The following is a 21,489-nucleotide window of genomic DNA, read 5'->3' as shown; positions in this document are numbered from 1 at the left end:
ACCGTCTGAATGGCGGACGCAAGTGATGACCGATAAGGGTGGGCGGTCCCCGGGCCCGGGGCCTCCCCGTGCTCTCCCGCCCGCTCGCCCCGCCGCCAGGCCTCCCCGAAAACGAGCGCTGGACGGTCTTAACCACCGTCCCTGCCCGGCGGCCTCCCCTCCGGCCTCCCGACTCCCCGGGGCGCCCCGAGGTCGCTTCCGGGCCGGGTCCGCGAGCAGAGCTCCCCGCGGGAGGGGTCAACTCCGGGACCCTGAGGCCTGCGCAGGCGCAGTGGCCACGCCTCGCCCGCTGTGGGAACCCAGCGCTCGGGGAGGGAGGGTGGACCGCGAGTGGGCGGTCACTGCCGGGAAAGAGGGGCGCGGGGAGGCGGCGCAGCCTAACACTTCCCCGGGCGCGCGCCACCCACGCCGCGGGCACCAACCCTCGCGCAGGCATCGCGGCGCGTGCGCGGAGGGAGGTGGGGAGCGCGTGCGCGGAGGGAGGTGGGGAGCGCGTGCGCGGAGGGAGGTGGGGAGCGCGTGCGCGGAGGGCGACAGGCGCGTGCGCGGAGAGCCGGGGGCGGGGCGATGGGCGGGGCTGCTGGAGGTGGGGGCCGGGCGAGGAGGGCGGGGGCGGGGCGAGCGCTGGAGCCTGGCGGGTGCCCGGGGTTGATAACCTGGGGCGGCACCGCACTGCGAGGAGAGCGCCGGGTGTGAATGGCGGCGTAGCTGGCGGCCGCGGAGGATGTTCGCCCTCCTGGGTGTGGTTCTGGTCGCCGGGGCGCCGTGGGTGTTGCCCGCAGCTGCAGGTGAGAGATGGGGATCCCGGCGCTGGGCGCCACGGCCCCGGGAGGTGGGTGGCCCGGCACAGACGTCCTGGGAGACGAGGTCACCGTGGCCACGAGCCCATTGGGCTGGAAACTCAACAGGAGGAAGTGGTGTTGGGGCTCCGTCCAGCCGCTGGCTCGGCGGCCTGCGCCGGGTCCCGGTCCCCCCCGCCCGGTCCCCCGGCCCCGCGTCCCCGGCCCCGCCGCTCCCCGGGCCCCTCCCCTCCCCTCCCGCGGCGCCGGGTGCCGAGAGCCTCCGGGTCGAGCTCGTTTTGTGTTTGGAAAGTCGGGCTGCCCGGCTGGGCCGTTCCGTTCCGTTCCGTTCCGTTCCGGCTTTGGCCGTGAGCTGCGCTGCTGTTCCCGAAGCCCGTTTCCTCCGGTTAGTGAGCAGCTCGTCCCGCGCGGGACGGACGTGAGGGTCCCGGGGACTTCCCCCGGTGCTTGCAGTTGAAAGTAGCCCCGAAGGAAAGTGCGCCGCCGGACCCGCCCCCGCCCCCGCCCCCCTCGCTGCAGCCCCGGCCCCGGCCCCGGCCCCGGCCCCAGCCCCAGCCCCAGCCCCGGGGTTGCTGCCTTGCTCGGAGCCGGGGGGAGGGGGCGGGCGACGGCCTGTTTACTGGGGGAGGGGTTCCCGAAGGAAAAGGCCTGGCCGCCAGGGCAGGAACCCGGGGGTCCGGGAGGCCGTCTAGGGACTCAGACACTTAACTGTTGTCTTAGAAAACTGCACCCCAGTGTGGTACATGGCACCCCGTTTCTCAGACTCTGCCACAGACACGGTGCACAGGATGCTCTGTGGGTGGTGGTAGGGCCTTTATGCAATCCGTGGTAATTTCTTTGAAGTCTTTGGTTCATGAAAATTTGCATTGAACTCGTGTTTGCTTTAATATAGGAATTTCCCCCAGAGCTTTCACGTAAAATTAACATTCCAGGAGGGTGTGCATTAAGATTTGTAATTGAAAAATTAAAAAATATATTTTTAAAAAGGTCCTAATTTTAATTTGGATTAGCGGAGAGCTAAGTTTTATTTTTATTTTTATTTATTAATTTTTTAAAAATATATTTTATTGATTTTTTATAGAGAGGAAGGGAAAGGGAGAGGGATAGAGTATTTGAAACATCGATGAGAGAGAAACATCGATCAGCTGCCTCCTGCACATCCCCCACTGGGGATATGCCAGCAACCAAGGTACATGGCCTTGACCAGAATCGAACCTGGGACCCTTCAGTCTGCAGGCCGACGCTCTATCCACCGAGCCAAATCGGTTAGGGCTATTTTTATTTTTAAATATATTTTTATTGACCTCAGACAGGAAGGGAGAGGGAGAGACAGAAACAGTGATGAGAGAGAATCACTGATCGGCTGTCTCCTGCACGATCCTACTGGGAATGGAGCCCACGACCCAGGCCTGTGCCCTTGACCAGAATGGAACCCAGGACCCTTCAGTCTGCAGGCAGACAGACGCTCTATCCACTGGGCCAGACCAGCCAGGGCCCTTAACTACACACCAGGCACTAGTCTAAGTGTTTTAAAGGTAGGAACTCCTTTAGCTTTCAAAACAACCGAGGCACCGTTATCCTCAGGGCTGTGTGCAGCTGAGCAAGGAGAGGCCCTGAGGGCTGAGTCACAGGCCTAAGGTGGCGGCTGGCTGGGAAGTCGGCCTGGAAATCGGGCACAGAGCCCTCCTTTCATTAACCTACTTTTTTCCTCCACATTTTAGTTCTCTTCAAAACTAAACGAAACGTTAGCCCTGACCTGATCATCGTGTTGCTCTGACTTTCAAATACGCACACTTTTAAACCTACTAAGTGCAATTCTGGGACCTAACCTGAGACAAGTATCCAAACTGTGGGAGGAGACGTCTTTGTATGGATGGATGTGCTGGGGCTTATGTCACTTTAAAAATTAGTAAAAATGTGCCTGGTTATCGGTGTGAATGTGAAAGGTGGGAGGCAGTCAGTTGTATAGATAGAAGTTTGGCTGAAGTGCCCATGTATATAATTTACATGCGAAGGGGCTGAAATAAACTATTATCAAAAGGATATTGCTGCCGAAACCGGTTTGGCTCAGTGGATGGAGCGTCCGCCTTCGGACTGAGGGGTCCCAGGTTCGATTCCGGTCAAGGGCATGTACCTGGGTTGCGGGCACATCCCCAGTAGGGAGTGTGCACGAGGCAGCTGATCGATGTTTCTCTCTCATCGATGTTTCTAACTCTCTATCTCTCTCCCTTCCTCTCTGTAAAAAATCAATAAAATATATTTTTAAAAAAAGGATATTGCTAATAGTAATAGAACAAAATCTGTGAAATCCGAAATCCTGTTTAATCACTCTATGCCAAGTCTCTGTCCATTGACCTGCCGATTTCGCCAAGGCCTCCCAGCCTCTCCCTCCGGCTCCCCCTTCGGCAGAAGGGCTGCGTCCCTGGGGAGTAATCCCTGGTCACACCACCAGAGCCCCTCCTCCTGCCGCCAAGCCCAGGATCATGGAAGTAGGATGTCCTAGGCGACACCACGGATGCCACCAGAGCCTTTGTCAGCCTCTGTAACCCAGTCTCTGCCCTCAGATGCATGGAATCTATAAAACTCCAACCAACGGGGTGGGAATTGAGTGTAGAGGAGCAGGCCGGGGTAAGTACTCTGTTCAGGGGTGAAATCTCAGAGAATCTGAGTGTGAAATAGGAAATAGAAGGTGCGGACGCTCAATGAGCACCTCCGAAATGTTAAAAGAAGTCGGAAAGTGTTTTCTCCAATGCCCCCCGCCCCCGCTTTTGAGTCCATACCCGAATCTCCAACGAGAGTAGCAGAAGCAGTCCCAGTGCAGAGCGGGTGCACCGGCCGGCCCTGCTGCTGCAAAATCTACGAGGAGATGACAGGCTTGCCTGAGGCAGAAGCAAAGGCTAGAAACGCCATAGGAACCAGAAATAACTCTGAAATCTGGCCGGTCGTAGTTTGTCACACACGGTGGCATTGAAGCTCCGTGCGCCCAGCACGGCGCCAAGCGCTCTGAGGGATGCAGGGGACGCGTGCAGCTGCCCAGGCCTGCCCTCCAGGACCCGCATCTGGTTGGAGGTCTGTGTTTAACACGAAGAAGCGTGTAAAGACTCTGTCCACCCAGTTGTGAGAGCGGCCAGCTGCCGGCACTGGGCTTGGTGACTTTCTTGCCGATTCGGTGTGGAATGAGCAGGGCGGTTCCTGGTGCCGTGCGCAGGCTCCCAGGTCCGCGGGAGCTGCGGCGATGGAGGAGGGTTGTCTAGCAGGGTCAGACGTGAGCTGGGTCTTGGAGGATTGGTGATCAGAGCAGAGAGATGCGATTGCTGTTGCCTGCAAGGGCAGAGGGGGGAGAGGGCACCCCGCGGGTGGGAGATGCGGGTGGGAGATGCGCTAGGCGGGCGAGGAATAAAGTCGGCCTCTGCGGGAGTTCTCAGGTTCCTGGAGGGCGTGGCTGACAGGTAAACCTTCAGACCTGGGCTCGGGGTTTCGCGCAGGGATGTTTCACTTCCCGTGACCAGTCGGCAACTCTGAAAGCACAGCTGCTCCGCTCTCCGTCAGGGTAGATGGAGCAGATAGTCTCTCTCCCGGAACAGAGGATGTGAAACCAGCTTGAGGCTGTTAAACAATGAGCCCTGTATCCTTCATATCACGTGGCTTCCAGGCCAAACATAAACTCGATTTTATACAGAGAATATTTTTTCAATTAGAAGACAAAGCCTCGCCTGGCTAGCATGGCTCAGTGGTTGAATGTCGACCTATGAACCGGGAGGTCACCTTCCAATTCCTGGTCCGGGCACATGCCCGGTGTGGGGCGAGCAGGAGGCAGCCGATCAGTGATTCTCTCTCATCACTGATGTTTCTATCTCTCCCTCTCCCTTCCTCTCTGAAGTCAATACCAATATTTTTTTTAAAAAGACAAAGCCTGCTTTTCCCCCTTTGTTTTTCCACCTTTATTGGGATATAGTTGACATTTAACGCTTTTTATAGATGAAAGAAACTCAATCTTTCCCAGCTCTCAGATGCAGAGAGAGAACTAGTTAACAGCCTCCCTGTGCTGGGAGCAATCGGTAGGTGTTCTTAGATTTTTATACACTTAACTTTGTTATATGTAAATGTTTTCATGCTTTAGTCAGCGATGTGGAGGGAAGAGCAACATTTTAAGGACCATCTGTAGTGTATCTCTAACTCTTCTTTCTTGTTACCCGTGTAGGGGGAACAAAACTAAAACCTCCCCAAAATGTGGAAGTCGACATCATCGATGACACCTTCACCCTGCGCTGGGCCGGGAGCAGGGAGCCTGCCGGGAACGTGACCGGGAACGTGACCGTGTCGGCGGATTACCAAATGTACGTGCCCCCCTCGCTGATGGCCAGAGCGTCTGAAGATTTTTATAGTTTTAATGCCATCATTTCTTTCCAGATTTTTGGAACACTTAGGGCTTCCCCCCAGTTTTTGGAAAAATGTTATGTCTACGTAATATTTAGAGCTTCATTTCGGCAAACAGAGACTTAGTGGAATTTATCTTTGGGCTTTGCCGCCAGTGGGCTGTGGGGTGGCGATGGCGGCAGCTTAGTCCGCAGCCGCACCGTCTCCTGTGACTGGAAATCTGAGCCTGAGCTGGAGCATCGCGGTCACTGGAGGGGGCAGGCGGGGAGTGGCAGCAGAGAGGGTTCCAGAAGGAAACGGAGTTCGGAGGGGCAGTGCTTGGCGCTGGGCATCGGGCCCATCTGCTGACCTCTCCCTGTGCGAGAAAGCGCAGGTGATGGGCGGCGAAGAAGCAGGCGCCGGGCGGGGGGACCGGAATCCCACCCTGTACCCAGCACCCTGGCCACACGCTTTTTTTTTTTTTTTTTAAAATATATTTTATTGATTTTTTACAGAGAGGAAGGGAGAGAGATAGAGAGTTAGAAACATCGATGAGAGAGAAACATCGATCAGCTGCCTCCTGCACATCTCCTATTGGGGATGTGCCCGCAACTCAGGTACATGCCCTTGACCGGAATCGAACCTGGGACCTTTCAGTCCGCAGGCCGATGCTCTATCCACTGAGCCAAACCGGTTTCGGCTGGCCACACGCTCTTCTTCTCCAGTGGATGTCCATAAAATGAGGAGCTTGGTAATCTCACAGATTTAGTAATTTTTTTAACTTGATTTTTAGAGAGAGAGGAAGGGGGAAAGAGAAAAGCATGGCATGAGAGCGAAGCATTGAGGGGCTCCTCCTGTGGAGGAGTCTCGGGAGCGTTTATGGTGGATTAAGGTGTCGTTAACACCAACTCGAGTCTAAGCTCAGGCAGGTAAAGGAAGAGGTGACGGCCAGGGAGGACGTGTTCCATGCTAGTGTGTGTTTTGGGTAATTTTTTAAAATGTGTTTTTATTGATTTTCAGAGAGAGAGGAAGGGAGAGAGAGAGAGAAACATCAGTGATGAAAGAAACATCATCAGTCGGCTGCCTCCTGCACGCCCCCTACCCGGGACCGAGCCCACAACCCAGGCGTGTGCCCTGACCGGGAATCGAACCATGACCTCCTGGTTCATGGGTCGAGCTATACCAGCTGGGCCATTTTTGGTAATTTTTAAAAATGTTTCTTTTTTAAAACAAATAAGGTAGACTTAAAGTTGGGTCAGCACCAAAATTATTTGGATACCATTCCTAGTTTCCATTGTCATAAAGCATCTTTAACCCTTTGCGGTCCAATTTTATTTTTGGAATTCCAACAGTCTGGTCCAAATTAATTGACGGGATTGAATGTTGAAGTTATCTGTCTCACTAGACCTCAGCTCGACGTTGGACCTGCTCCTAGCGCCTGGTCTGTCGAGTCAGCCTCCACGTTGGACCGAAAAGGGTTAAAGTGAAGTCTATAATATTACCCCAAATCAGCTAATGCTGGGACTGTGAACTGAGCTGGACGAAATGCCTCCTCGGACCAGTGTCCCAGGTGGGCAGGGCTCCCTGGGCAGGAGTCGGACCCCGCCTCTCGCTGCCTCCACTCCTCGCCCTTGAGGCCCAGGTGACCGCGGATTTCTTCCTGCGTCGGAAGGATCTAATGTTAACCGCGTAGGCTTTTGGGTTGACTGAATCCACTTTGAGGACTTTATTAGTGAAAGTTACTGTGAGTCCTTCGTTCCTGGTGCTGGGATGGCAGGAACGCGGGGTCAGCAGGCAGAGGGGTCTTGGTAGTGAGGGCAGAGGAGCGTTCAGGCTCTGTGGACTCCGGGCCTCTCAGGGCTGGCGGCTGTTCAGGGAGCAGACCAGCGGGACCATCCGCTCCAGTCCCCGGTTCCCAGCAGGAGCAGAAGGTCCGGGAGTGAAGTGGTCGGCCAGAGGGCACAACTGCTCGCAGCAAAGTCCACTTCTACCTGGTGGGTCATTCCTCCTCTGCTTCCCCACAAGATTAGAGAACCATGTACGTTAGTCTCTGTGTCAGACCCTCCCTCTTAGGAATGAGAACCTGGTGTCTGCACTGAAAAGGTGGAAGGACAGTAACATGTCAACAGCACAGAAACTGGAGCAGAAGTAACTGCGTGAACAGACCGCATCCGGCACGCTCCCGGGTTTACACGTTCGCTCACTCTTTCTCTTGCCTTTTTATTTTGAAGACCTGGGATTGCGGATAATTGGACGAAACTGCCTGGGTGTCAACATGTTACTAGTGCCTCATGCGACTTTTCTTCCCTCAAGATGAGTGTTTATTTGGAAATTAAACTGCGAATAAGAGCAGAAGAAGGAGACAACACTTCCCCGTGGCGTGAGCTTGACACGTTTATACCCTTTCAGCAAGGTGAGGAACAGCTGCTGGGATCACATTGTATCGTCTGTTCACAGTTACCAGGCAGCTCACTTCCCACACCTGCACCTTTTTTATGCTAGAGGCCTGATGCTCGGAATTCGTGCAAGGGGCTCAGCCCTCGCAGCCCCAGCTTCATCTGGAAGGTCATTCGGAGGGTCTTCCAGATGGTCGTTCTGCTGTTTGGTCTAATTAGCATATTAGCTCTTCATTATATAGGATATTTTTCTTGATTTCAGAGAGGAAGGGAGAGATACAAACATCAATGAGAGAGAATCATTGATTGGCTGCCTCCTGCACGCCCCCTACTGGGGATCAAGCCCACAACCTGGGCATGTGCCCTCACCAAGAATCGAACCATGATCTGGTTTATGGGTCGATGCTCAACCACTGTGCCATCCCGGCTAGGCCCAAAGATAAATCAGATCATGGCATTCCTCCAGTCATAGCCCTCAGATTCCTTACTCCCTGGCCACGGGTGACCTCTGACCTCATTGTCCACCATCCAGCCATTCCAAGCCCCTCCTGTCTCTTGAACGTGGTAGCCCCTGCCCATCTTAGGGGCCTAGACCTGAGTGCCGGCCGGGACCACACTTCCTCCCTAGATGTTTGCATAGTTTGCTCCCTTGTTTCAGTCACATCTTGGAGGCTCCCCCTGACTAACTTACCCGAGACACCCCTTGCTCATCCTCTGTCCCTGTGTAATCTTCGTGTTTCCTTACGCACGCCTGTCACACACGTATGTGTCTGCAGGGATGCTGCGTTCCCCGGGACAGTGGGCTCACGGGACTGTCTGTTTCACACTGTGAGGCTCAGGGTGAGCACTCAGAAGGGAGTGGGTGCGTGGCATCTTGTTCCTGAAGGTGCACAGTCAGTGTCCCGGTCTTTACAGCTCGGATCGGTCCTCCAAAGGTTCACTTAGAAGCCGAAGACAAGGCAATAGCGATCAACATCTCCCCTCCCGGAGCCGAGGACAGTATCATGTGGCAGCTGGAACGCCCCCACTTCACATACAACGTGATCATCTGGAGGAACGCGTCGGAGGCGCAGGTGAGCGCTGCCCCCCGTGTCCCATGGAGACGGACACTCACCCTGACGTTGGGCTGGTGCTCTTCTAAAGAACAGGCTTCTGTTTTTCATTGTAGACTTGGAATGAAACTCATCACTCCAGATTTCCCAGAGTTAAAATTCATAAGCTCGTGCCAGAGACCACGTACTGTGTGAGAGTGAAGGCAGGCCTGCTCCTGCAGCGGAACCCTGCGGAGTTCAGCCCCGTGCACTGTGTGAGCACCACAGGTGAGGCCGTGGTCCTCGGGCACACAGTGCAGGCATCTTGCACTTTAGGTGCTGAAACTCATAGGATGGTTTAGTGGATAGTTAAAGGCATTTACATAAGCCAGAAAATGGCTGAGAATCCACAGAAAGGGGTGGTAGTTGCTGGAAGAACAGTTAGCCTTGCAAAACTGCCTTATAGGCGAAATCTGTATAATAAAAGCCTGAGCGACCGTTAAGGCGGAACAACCAGTCGCTATGATGCGCCACTGACCACCAAGGGGCAGACACTCAACATTGGAGCTGCCCCCTGGTGGTCAGTGTGCTCCCACAGGGGGAGCGCCACTCTGCCAGAAGCCGGGCTCACGACTGGCGAGCGCAACAGCGGTGGAGGTAGCCTCTCCCACCTCCATGGCAGTGCTAAGGAGCAGCGAGCTGAGTGGTAAGGAGCTGCAAGCAGGTGGGCAGTAAGGAGCGAGGGGTCCCAGACTGCAAGAGGGATGTCCGACTGCTGGCTTAGGCCCAATCGCCGCAGGGAGCAGGACTAAGCCATCAGGCGGACATTGCCCGAGGGGTCCCGGACTGCGAGAGGGCATAGACCGGGCTGAGGGAACCCCCACCCCTACCCGCAGTGCATGAATTTCGTGCACCAGGCATCTAGTGTTTAAATATGAAAACATCCCGGTAGATTTATTTCATCAGTGACATCTTGTCAACAATTCAGGTCAAGGGTAGGAGCTTAGGTTTGTTTATTTTAATTATAAATTTAGTATACTTTGTGGGGTTTTTGTTTGTTTTTTAAAGATTTTAATTTATTTTTTTTAATATATTTCTTATTGTTTTCAGAAAGGAAAGGGGAGAGAGAGAGAGAGAGAGAGAGAGAGAGAGAGAGAGAGAGAAACATTACTGATGAGAGAGCAGCATGGATCGGCTGCCTCCTGCATGCCCTCTACTGGGAATTGAGTTTGCAACCCTGGCATGTGCCCTGACCAGGAATCTAACCGTGACCTCCTGGTTCATAGGTCAGTGCTCAACCACTGAGCCATGCCAGCCGGACTGTGCTTTTTTTTTTTTGAGTCAAACCACAGGGCAGGGTGTGAAGTGATGTTTTCCTCTCCTGCCTCCCTCCCCGTTTCCATTCGTCAGAGAGCAGGTGGCTGGGCTCCTACCAGCATGTACAGACTGGCAGTGGTTCTGTTTTTTGTTTGTTTTCATCTTTATTGTTCAGATTATTACAGTTGTCCCTCTTTTTTCCCCCCATAGCTCCACTCCACCCAGTTCCCACCCCACGCCAAGCCCACGCCACCTCACCGTCCTTGTCCATAGGTATAACATCTTTGTCTAACCTCTTCCCGCACCCCCTACACCCCCTTCCCCCCAAGAATTGTCAGTCTGCTCCTTTCCATGCCCCTGATTCTATTACATTCCAGTTTATTCTGTTCATCAGATTTTTTATTCATTTGATTTTTAGATTCACTTATTGATAGATATGTATTTGTTGTCACTTTGTTCATAATTTTTTATCTTTACCTTTTTCTTCTTCCTGTTCTTAAAGAATGCCCTTCAGCATTTCACATAATACTGGTTGGGTGGTGATGAACTCCTTTAGCTTTTTCTTGTCTGTAAAGCTCTTTATCTACCTTCAATTCTAAATGATAGCTTTGCTGGATAAAGTAATCTTGGTTGTAGGTTCTTGGCATTCATCACTTTGTATATTTCTTGCCACTTGAGAAATCAGCTGACAGTTGTATGGGTACTCCCTTGTAGGTAACTAACTGTTTTTCTCTTGCTGCTTTTAAGATTCTCTCTTTGTCTTTTGCCCTTAGCATTTTAATGATGATGTGTCTTGGTGTGGGCCTCTTTGGGTTTCTTTTGTTTGGGGTTCTCTGCGCTTCCTGGACTTGTAAGTCTATTTCTTTCATCAGGTAGGGGAAGTTTTCTGTCATTTCTTCAAATAGGTTTTCAATATCTTGCTCTCTCTCTTCTTCTGGCACCCCCATAACTCGGATGTTGGTTCGCTTGAAGTTGTCCCAGAGGCTCCTTACACTATCTTCATATTTTTGGATTCTTTTTTCTTTTTGCTCTTCCGGTTGGGTGTTTTTTTGCTTCCTCAAATTTCAAATCTTTGACTTGATTCTTGGGATCCTCTAGTCTGCTGTTGAATCTCTATATTATTCTTTATTTCAGTCAGTGTATGCTTAATTTCTGACTGGTCCTTTTCCTTTTTTTTTTGGCATTCTCACTAAGATCCTTGAAGGTCTCACTAAGTTCCTTGGAGGTTTCTAGAAGATTCTTTAGTAACTTTATAACTGTGGTTTTGAACTTTATATCCAGTAGTTTGCTTTCTTTCATTTGTGACATGTTTCTTTGTCTCTACCTTTTGGCTACTTCCCTGTGTTAGTTTCTATGTATTGGGTAGCTGCTAAGTCTCCTTGAGTTGGTAGAAGGGCCTTGTGTGCTAGGTGTCCTATAGGGCCCAGTGGCTCATCCTCCCCAGTCACCTGAACTGGGCACTCTAAGTGCACCCCTCTGTGGGCTGTGAGCACAGTCTTGTAGCTGAGCCTTGATTGCTGTTGGTGTCACTGGGAGGAATTGACCTCCAGGCCAATTGGCTGAGGACCAGCTGTGTCTACAATGGAAGAGCTGCTGTGCAGGAGACACCTTTATGGGGCAGGACTTGCTTCAATGGGGCTTTGGTGCTCACTGAGTCTGCCCCTTGAGTGTGTCACTTATGGATGTGAAGAGTTGTAATCTGGTATGGTCTTGCTCTGACCACTGGGTACACTGGCTCTTGGATCTCCAAGGAGGTGCAAAGTCAGCCACTGCCTGGGACCATCCAGCAGGAGCTACAGAGAGATCTGCAGATTCCTCCTGTTTGTATCAGGTTTGGAAGTGCCCAGATGAGGCCCAGCTGTGTAGCAAAGCAGGCTGGTGCTGGTGCTGGGTCTTGGGCTTTTTATTGATAGGTTTGGGGCTCCCTGACCCAGCTGCAGCTTGTTTGACAGGTTTTAGGCTGAGAAAGGACAGGCCATTTATATGCAAAAGCCACTGCGCACAGCTTGGGTGGGGTTGTAAATGGGGGGGGGGGGGGGTGTCTCAGGGAATCTCCAGGGTGGAGCAAACAGCAATGGCTGCCAGTCAGCCCTGACCCGGGAGGTCCCAGCACAGGAACAATGACCGCTGTGAGCACCTCCGTCTGGGAGAAAGCCGGGCCTGTGTTCCTGCCCCAGTGCCAGACAGTCCAGTTTCTCCCCATAGATGTCTGGGTCCCCCAGAGTCTCGCCCGGAACTGGAGTTCAGAGCAAGCGGGAGCCTGTATCTCCTTCCAAAATAAAAAAGCAGCCCGTTTCGCGCCTCCGGACCTCCTACCTGTCTCAATGCGCTCTCTTCTTTACCTCTCCGGTTGTAGTACTTCCTCTCAGCCAGCTTTCCCGCGGTTCTGGATGATAGCTGTTCTGTCTTGTAGTTGTAATTTTGATGTGGTTGTGGGAGGCAGCAAGTACGTTGTTTACCTATGCCGCCATCTTGGTTCTCTGTCAGTTCTGTTTTGTTTTAAATTTTTAAAAAAGTCTTGCTGATACATGTGGCAGCCACTTACTTCAGCTGATACGTTGAGACTCCCCTTGTCTGTCAGCAGGTACACATGGGCCTCCCCATCCTCTTAGGTGGCGGCATAGCCGTGCACACATGGACACGCAGCATAACTAACTGAACCACGCAATGATCGAGCACACGCCTTCCATCTGCCCTGCTGCGAGTGCGAATTCTCGCCACATGTATTTCGCTAGAGTAGACATGTACTTTTTTGTATTCTTTGTCTTCCAGTTGAAAATGAGCTGCCTGCTCCCGAAAACATACAGGTCATTCTGGAAAATGACACCTATGTTCTCAAGTGGGATTACATACATGACAACGTGATGTTTGAAGCTCAGTGGCTCAGGTAAGCTCTTTCCCGGCCCCTCACCTGTGTCTGCGGGCTGCGCTCCTGCGGCTCCCCCACAGGCTGGCCGGTCCCTGCGATCGCGTTGTTGGTCGCGTTGTTGGAGACTGGCCATCTCATTCCAGCACTGGCTCTGCCCGTGGCTGCTGCTGACACAGAGCTGGTTGGTGACCACTCTGGGCCTCAGTGTCTTCATCTATTTTGAGATGCGTGTTCTGGAACATGGGTAGCCTCCGGTTCTCTGTCTTGTGAAGGCGTGTGAGGTGTGTGTTCTGTAACATGGGGTGCCTACAGTTCTCTGTCTTGTGAAGGCGTGTGAGATGCGTGTGTTCTGAAACATGGGGAGCCTCCGGCTCTCTGTCTTGTGAAGGCGTGTGAGGTGTGTGTTCTGTAACATGGGGTGCCTACAGTTCTCTGTCTTGTGAAGGCGTGTGAGATGCGTGTGTTCTGTAACATGCCCATTTTTTTTTTCGGGTTTAGAAAACATTGTTAATGGTCAGTTTGACTCGGTGTTTTTAGCTCTTATTTCATCCAACACCACCCAGTTAATTTCCTGTGATTGCTGCCCTTCAGCACTAACGCCCTTGTCATTTTCCCAGCTCCTTGGTAGAGTTGCCCTGGGGAAGTCCGCTAGCGCCCCTGGGACCAGGCTTCTTGGAGTGGCTTTTTTTTTTTTCGACTTTCAAACAACTTTATTAGAGGCTGTTTTAAATGACAACTCCCAATTCTTCTTAATTTGCTTTTTTACAAATTCCAGTTAGAACTATGTTTAGACAGGACAGTAATTTTTGCATTGATCTTTGCATCCTATTTAAACTGCCCATCGGGCCATTCTGGTAGAATGAAAAGTGCAACGGTGAGGCTGCAGGTTGACCAGCACTACTGAGCAGAGGCAGCGGGGGCGGGGGGGAGGGCTCGGGGGCTGCGAGGGAGAAGCCCACTTCACAGGTGGGGCGGGCGCTGCCACCCTCTCCTTTAGCCCCCCAAACTCAGTGATAGGCACCTCGCTGCCTTGTCATTCAGAAAGGGTGAAATAGAGACCCTCCCGGTCCGAAAAAGGCTTTGGACTTCCATCTTCAACGGAATTGAGGTTTCTCCCACCCTTCCCATCCCCCATTGAACACTCAGGTCCTAAGGCTCCCCGTGTGCACTCGTCTCCCCAGCCGGCCAAGGACCCTCTCTGGGACCAGGGCCCCTCCCTCCGCTCCTGGCCCCTTTCCTGTCCTTGGACAGATGCGACGCCGACGCCGGTGTGGGCAGTGGCAGGAGGGCCACTCCCACTTCCTCTCCTCACCCCACCTCTTGGGTGTGGGAAGGTACAATCAACCATGAACATAAATATGAATAAAAAATGAACTTGAAAATGACAGGTTATTAATTAAACAAATCTATAAAAATAGTTAGGACATAACTCTGTTCAAATAAATACAAAATAAATAGGCTCGGAGCATGGTACATGTCATCAGTGGAGTGTGAGGCTGGTCCCACCGCCCCAGCTGGGATTGGACACGAATCCCGGGGCCTCAGGAACAGACTGGAATGCATCAGCCACGCTCTCTACTCGCTCTGTCTTCCCTCCGGAAGCTCAGGGCTTGCACATTTGTCCAGTCTGTCTTTCTGAACAAAACCCTTTCCTCAAAAATACCTAATTAACGCCCTCAAGCCCTTTTCCTTCTCAGAGCACGCAGACACGGGCAGAAACCTCCCGTTACCCCACACCCCACTGCCTCATGCCAGAGCAGGGACAGGGAGCTGGATCTGAGCTGGTGACAGTCCCGACAGAGCCCGGAGCCAGCTCAGAGCACCAGGAGGCCCCAGCAGCGCAGGGCAGAGGCAGAAAACTGTGTTTGCCTCCGGTTCTCTCTCTTGCGAAGGCGTGATTCTGGTTGCGGTGTTGCTCCCCGATGGGAACATTCTCTCCCTCAGAGCTCACTTCTCCGCGAGGCTCGAGTCCTCAGTCCCGGCCCAGGGTCTTGGCAGCATGCCCACCACGGCCACTGCCAGGCGCCGCACGGCGTCACCGAGTGCGCACGGGGAGAGGTGCGCGGGGCCCCACGCACAGTATTTGCACATCTGGAACCATCAGTAAAGTGCAGCCAAGCAGGACACGCTGAGCTCTGGGTGCGGTCCTCGTCGCCTCTTCAAGTGTTCACAGCAGCTGTCTAGCAGCCGGCCGCAGCTCCCGGGCATGGAAGGGCCCTGCGCACAGGCCGAGCAGCCCCCGCGCCCCCTGGTGCTCCCCCGAGGACAGGCTCTCGTCCCCTGGCACCCACTTCCTGAGGGCATTGTTCACCGTTACAGCCCAGCCCCTAACAGGATGGCTGCCTGCTACAGGAACTCAATACAAATACTTACTAACTCAATGCATTTGGAATTAAAAACAAACTTTTTTTGTCTTAAAAGGTCTTATTTGAAAAGGAGCTCTGGAAGCAACTCAGAAAAGTGGGCGCAAGTGCAGGGCTGTGAGCGCGCCCCCGTGGCCCGGTGCGTCCCGCCCCAGGACATGTTCCGGAAAGGGATCTACTTCCGCGTCCGGGCCTCCCGCGGGAACAGCTCGTCCCCCTGGTCCGAGGAGGAGAAGTTTGATGCTGGAAGACGAGGTAAGCCAGTCACTTGTACTCTGGATCCTGATTCTTCCCCCTGGAGGCCCTTTGCCCTCATCTCATCTAAGCGAACGCCGTGCCCTCGCCCCTCCCAGTTGTCATCCCTCCTCTGATCGTGGCCTTGAAGCCCCTGAGCAGCCACTCGCTCCGAGTCTCCATCGGCTTCCAGGACCAGACCGAGCTCCAGCACTACCCGCTCACCTATGAAGTCACTTTTTGGGAAAATGCTTCAAATACAGAGGTAAAAAGACTCGTGTAACTTTGTCATTGAGAGTTCTAATAGGTTGAGTGACGATAAAGCTTGGCTCGGCCGGCGTGGCTCAGTGATTGAGCTTTCACTTATGAACCAGGAGGTCAGGGCACATACCCGGGTTGCGGGCTCGATCCCCAGTAGGGAGCGTGCAGGAAGCGGCCAATCAGTGATTCTCTCTCATCATATCTCTCCGTCTCCCTTCCTCTCTGAAGTCAATAAAAATGTATTTTTTAAAAAGCTTGCCGTTAAAATTATAGGGAAAATTTCAGACGGGCGGCGGGGCCAGTTCTCTCGTCATTGATGTTCTGTCTCTCGCTCTCCCCTCTCTCTAAAATCAGTAAAAACATTTTTTTAATTAAAATTAAAAAGTGATCATATTGCTCTTTGCAGCAGCACCTTTGACTCTCTGGCTTGGTGATAGTGTCCTGTCTCAATCAGGAGTCTCTCTCTTGAGCCTGCGCCAGCTGTGTGGCAGGCCAATCTGGGGCGAATCTGTAGAGAATTGGGAAAATGGACGTCCCCGTGCGAGCCCGCGGGGCTGAGTCTGCCATGGCGGCTTGTCGTTCACAGCGGAAGACCTTTGTGGAGCAGAGAGCCGACTTCACGGTCTCCAGCCTGAAGCCGCGGACGGTGTACTGCGCGATTGCCCAGGCGCTGCTGGAGGACGGGCCGAGGAGCCAGCGCAGCAGCCACAGCAACGCCACGTGCGCCACGACAGAAGCAGGTGCGCAGCTCCCGGCGCGTCTTAAAAAGGCGACTTCTGCCCTGGCCAGCGTGGCTCAGCAGATAGAGCGTCGGCCTGCGGGCCACAGGGTTCTGGTTTCGATTCAGGTCCAGGGCACGGACCCCGGTGGCAGGCTCCTCCCCGGCCCAGGCCCTGGTCGGGGCGCGTGCAGGAGGCAACAAATCGACATGTCTCTCTCACATCGATATTTCTCTCCATCTTCCCCTCTCTCTAAAAATCAATGGAAAATAAGCTTGGGCGAGGATTTAAAAAATAAAATAAAGCCCTAACCGGTTTGGCTCAGTGGATAGAGTCGGCCTGTGGACTGAAGGGTCCCGGGTTCGATTCCGGCCAAGGGCACATGCCTGGGCAGCGGGCTCGATCCCCAGTGGGGGGTGTGCAGGAGGCAGCCGGTCAATGAATCTCTCTCATCATTGATGTTTCTATCTCCCTCTCCCTTCCTGTCTGTAAAAACATCAATAAAATATATAAAAATAAAAATAAAATAAAACAAATGCAATTTCATACAAACAGTTCCGCTCACTGAGAAGCATGCAGGACGTCCCACTGCAAAAGCGTTTCTAAGGAGCCAGGGCTCGGGGAGCTTCAAGCCAAGGCTTCGGGCTTAGAAAACATTGTTAATGGTCAGTTTGACTCGGTGTTTTTAGCTCTTATTTCCTCCAACACCCACCCAGTTAATTCCCTGTGATTGCTGCCCTTCAGCACTAACGGCGTTGTCATTTTCCCAGCTCCTTGGTAGAGTTGCCCTGGGAAGTCCGCTAGCGCCCCTGGGACCGGGCTTCTCGGAGTGGCTGGTCTAGGCTGGTTTTCGTGTCTGGCACTGGTCCCAGTGCGGCCGTGTGTGTGGCGCTGGGTGACGCGGGTGTCGGGGTCTCTGTGTCAGGCTGTCCCTTCACCTGGGTCTCAGATGCCCTCCCAGGCCCCTCTGATGAACGCCATGGCCGACAGGTGGCCTGGGCGCTGCCACCAGAGGTATTTCTCAGGCTGTTATTTAATAGATTACCTGCCTTGGCTGGTTTGGCTCGGTGAATAGAGCATCAGCCTGTGGGCTGAAGTCCCGGGTTCGAGTCTGGTCAAGGGCACAGGCCTGGGTTGCGGGCTCAATCCCCAGTAGGGGGCATGCAGGAGGCAGCTGATCCATGATTCTCTCTCATCATTGATGTTCCTATCTCTCCCTCTCCCTTCCTCTCTGAAATCAATAAAAATATATATATATTTTTAAATAATCTTAAAAGAATAGATTTCCTTCACTGGCTCTCTCTCTCCCATGAGCTGTCAGGGCCGTGAGCGCATTTGTGCGCCAGACCCGCCCGGCTGAACGCCGTGTGCTTGTTTTCAGGAGGCGCCCCCGGAGCCCTGCTGGCGGCTGGCGTCGCCGCCCTGCTCGTCCTCTGCGCGGCGACCGCCCTCGGGAAGCTGGTCCATTACGTGTTCTTCCCGCCGGGGAAGCCGCCCGCCACCATCGACGAGGTAGGTGCCTCCCCTCTGCCCGCCAGCGCGGAGCATCCATCTCAGGTCCCGTCATACGCTCGCCAGAGGCGACCCCGAGTGTGCGACTCACTGACGGTTTGTTCCGAACGCCGTGATGCCCGAGACGTGCTCGGGGCTGACCTCTGTGTGAAGCTGCAGCTCTGAGGACTCGCAGGCTGACTGATCCTTTCAATGACCCGTTTCTCTTCTCTTCCTTTTTAAACCAGTATTTCCCCGAAGAGCCCATGAAGAATCTGCTGCTTTCCACTTCTGTGGAGCGGACTGAAGAGTGTTTCATCGTTGAAAATGTAGACACTGTCTCTGCCAAAGAAATGAATCACCTGGATGAGGATCACAAAACATACACTTCCCAGGCGAGCCAGGACTCGGGCAACTACTCCATTGAAGACGAGAGCGGGGAGAGCGGCGGCAGCCACGCCAGCGAGGAGCTGGGCCAGCGGGGGGCGGGGGCGGGCGCACGCTCAGCGGGCGGGAGGTTTGCGTGACGCTGGGAGCCTGAGCCCCGGCTCCTCCAGGAACTGTCGAGAGGGTATGGCTTGCTGGGAAAGAAGAACATCTTCGGATCACAGGTCCTAAAAGTACAGGCTCGCGCTCGACCTGTCCACAGGTGAAGTGGAGGAGCGGGACACGTCTGCCAGGGCCCGTCCGCACGGGAGGCCTGTCGGGGCTGAGTCGGGGCCCGGTGCTGCCAGTTACACTGCCTGGTGCCTGGCAAGGACGCATCCTCGTTCCCCGGAGACGGTCAGACGCTTGGTCTTGCCTAGGGACCGGAAGCAGACCCTAGGAGATGTCTTTAGAAAAGATGGGTGCCCTTCACTCTAGAAGACACTCCGCCCCGCCCGTGTGGCTCTGGGTTGGGCATTGCCTGTGTACAGAAAGGCCGCCGGCTCGATTCCTGACGCGGGCCCTGGGCTTGCCTGCCGGTGTGGGGTGCGCCAGAGAGAAATCCCCGACGCCCTGGTTAACACCAGTGGGGGTAGGTCCCTAAGACGGGGCGCATGGCATCTTCAGGGCCTCTGTGGGCCTCAGGAGCCAGCGGCCAGGCAGCAGACAGGCCCGGGTGCCTGCTCGCCAGCCCTGCAGCCTCCTCCCGTGGTCAGCACAGCCGGCCGGGCCTTGTTTGCAGCTGACGGTGTTTCTGAAAACCATGGACTCCGGAGCCCAGGAACCTGCCTCGGAATTCCAACACGATGGGTCTCAGCGCCCAGGAGCCTCCGCGAGGCTTTCTCAGCGCAGCCAGAGCTAACGTAGATTCACGTGGGCGTGAACGGTGGCGCGGCTCCTGACACCGTGCACACGGACACCTGCGCGTGCACCCATCTGAGGTGGCCCAGGTCCAGAAGCACCCCGTACAGATCCCATTAGAAATCAGCAGCTCAGAACTTCAGCGTCTGACTGGGCGCGCCACCTGCACGAAGCAATTTTAAAATATAATGAAGCCCGCACCTTTCCCTGCTGTGCGGCCGGGCTGTGCCTGGGGCTGGGGGATTGGGAGGGTGCACAGACCTCCGCCCCCACCCCGACTGCCTGGTGTGTCATGCATCTGTTTTGTCTGCTGTCTGTCATGCGTCTGTTTTGTCTCCTGTCTGTCATGCGTCTGTTTTGTCTCCTGTCTGTCATGTGTCTGTTTTGTCTGCTGTCTGTCATGCATCTGTTTTGTCTGCTGTCTGTCTGCCCCGCCAGGCCGGGCTCAGAGCAGGACCTTCCCGGGAGCCCCGTGCCTCCCGCAGGGCAGGGCCTGCACACAGTGCAGGAAACGTGACCGAGTGGACGAGAGAGAACATGGGAGCCGTGCCTGCCTCTGACAGCATCTGCATGTTGTTTGGGCTCTGGAAGGACATGCCAACATTTTCATGCAAAATTCTTTTGTACCAATAATTTCACTTGTACTTTTGCCTGAAGCCCAGTTGGTGTAAATAGTTTTATATAATAAAACTGGAGCCAAAAGTCTTTTGATTTGTTGTTGTGCTTGAACTTAAACTTCTATACACCAAAGGGGCTGCCACAGGGACCTTCACAGAGTTTTCATAAGGGAGGGGCTGGTGCCAGAGCCTGAGGCCCGAGATCCAGCGCAGCGTCCCTGCCCCCACCCCCACCCTTGCCCCCCCTGCCCCTACACCCCCCACCCCCGTTCCTGTGCCTACCTCCCCCCCGCCCCCGCCCCTGCGCCTACCCCCCGCCCGCCCCTGCACAAGCAGCCTGGGTGCTTTCCTTCCCAACCTCAGCTCCCTTGGGCGCTGCTGCGGGAGTGGGTGCAGGCGCCTGTCTGTGCGCTGGACTCCACGGCTTTCCTCGTGCAAATATTTCTTTTCCTACAGAGACTCCGACCCCACACAGCCTGCCTCCCAGGCTTCTGCATCTGAGTTGGAACCCAGCCGACATCCCGTCGGGCACCCTCCGTTTTAGTGTTCCCAATAAGCTTCCTCGGGCTTTTTCCAAGACGGACAGGAACGCGAACTATTTAGTAAATTCATCTCTGATGCCCGAGAAACGCCCTGTTCCTCAGCAGCAGCGACAAGGCCAGCAAGAGGCAGCGCATCTCCTCCCTCCCCCAGCCTCCCCCCCCCCCCCCCCCCCCCCCCCCCCCGACCGTGAGGTGCTCACAGCAGCTCGGGCCACACGAGCACTGGGTACTGGCTGGGCTGCTTTCACTGGGGGAGGAAGTAAGGAACATTGGGTCCCACCTGAGGGCAAAGAAAAGCGGGAAGAGGAAGGTGACGTGTTCACACAAAGGGTGCCTCGGCTCCTGCCCCCCTTGTGGCTGGTCCCCTGAGCGCGGGGTCCCATGCGGGCCTGCCAGTGAAGGAGCCGTCATTGGTGAAGACGAAAAGACGACGGTGGTGGAGCAGATATCCTGGCTTAGAAAGAAAAGGTCTTAAGCAGGAGGGAGTGGGGAGGGAGACTCGCCACAGCTGGTGGAGATGGAACGTTTCTCCGCGGTGCCCGCCGCCCCCGTCCTGAGAACGTCCCCACCAGGGCGAGGGCGGCTGCGGGCAGGGAGCGGGAGCGGACGAAGAGGAAGCATTCTCCTTCCCCTCCAGTGGGAAGAGGAGGCTGTTCCCAGTTTTTGTAACGCTTTGGTGCTCTGGAGTTTGCTTATGAAAAGTGACTGAATTTTATAGAATGAAAGTACATCATCCACTCTGAAACCTGCCCCAGAGACCGCCCCCCCCCCCCCCCCTCCATGTAGAGGCCTCGTGTCCGTGTCCGTGACCAGGCCTGGCGCACTCCCTGGGAGAGCTCCTAGCGTTTGCCCGCAGCTCCATGGCAGCAAGGGCTGTCTTTTTGTTGCTCCTCACCCGAGGCCATTTTTCCGTGGATTTTTAGGGAGAATGGAAGAGAGAGGGAAATGTGCTGGGGTGAGGGGCTGCGGCATGGAAGGGTTACAGAATGTGACAGAATGTGCTAAGGGGAGGAAATGAGACATGAGAAATCGAATGTGCTGGGAGCGGGGACTGACGTATGGAGAGGGATTGTGTCAGGATATGGAGAAGGATTGTATTAGGGTTAGGAACCATGGGAGAAAAATTGCTAGATTGTCTTAGAAAACAATGTGTTATGATTAAATCCAGCCAGGTGTGACTCTGTTTACCTCCCCTCCGTTCTCATG

The 21,489-nt window shown here is 54.4% G+C and overlaps 1 protein-coding gene across 2 annotated transcripts; it reads left to right on the top strand.

Moving 5' to 3' along the window:
- Window positions 1-629: 629 nt before the first annotated feature.
- On the top strand, window positions 630-19,829 carry IFNAR1 (interferon alpha and beta receptor subunit 1). 2 transcript variants are annotated; one of them, XM_070407275.1, is made up of 12 exons: window positions 630-788; window positions 5,002-5,137; window positions 7,388-7,569; window positions 8,468-8,625; window positions 8,721-8,871; window positions 10,111-10,173; window positions 12,673-12,787; window positions 15,191-15,387; window positions 15,486-15,631; window positions 16,214-16,367; window positions 17,728-17,858; window positions 18,086-19,829. In XM_070407275.1, exons 1-12 carry the CDS (start codon window positions 725-727, stop codon window positions 18,362-18,364), a joined length of 1,776 nt encoding a protein of 591 aa, XP_070263376.1. In that variant the 5' UTR covers window positions 630-724; the 3' UTR covers window positions 18,365-19,829. The 2 variants fall into 2 exon arrangements, with proteins under 2 accessions (XP_070263376.1, XP_070263377.1); XM_070407276.1 differs by lacking the exon at window positions 10,111-10,173.
- Window positions 19,830-21,489: the final 1,660 nt, after the last annotated feature.

This window comes from Myotis yumanensis, unplaced genomic scaffold (genome assembly GCF_028538775.1).
Source record: "Myotis yumanensis isolate MYYU_CA2020_CCGP unplaced genomic scaffold, mMyoYum1.0.hap1 SCAF_2, whole genome shotgun sequence".
Taxonomy (NCBI): domain Eukaryota; kingdom Metazoa; phylum Chordata; class Mammalia; order Chiroptera; family Vespertilionidae; genus Myotis; species Myotis yumanensis.
Note: the sequence above shows the minus strand (reverse complement) of the source record. Positions and strands in the feature narration are given on the sequence as shown.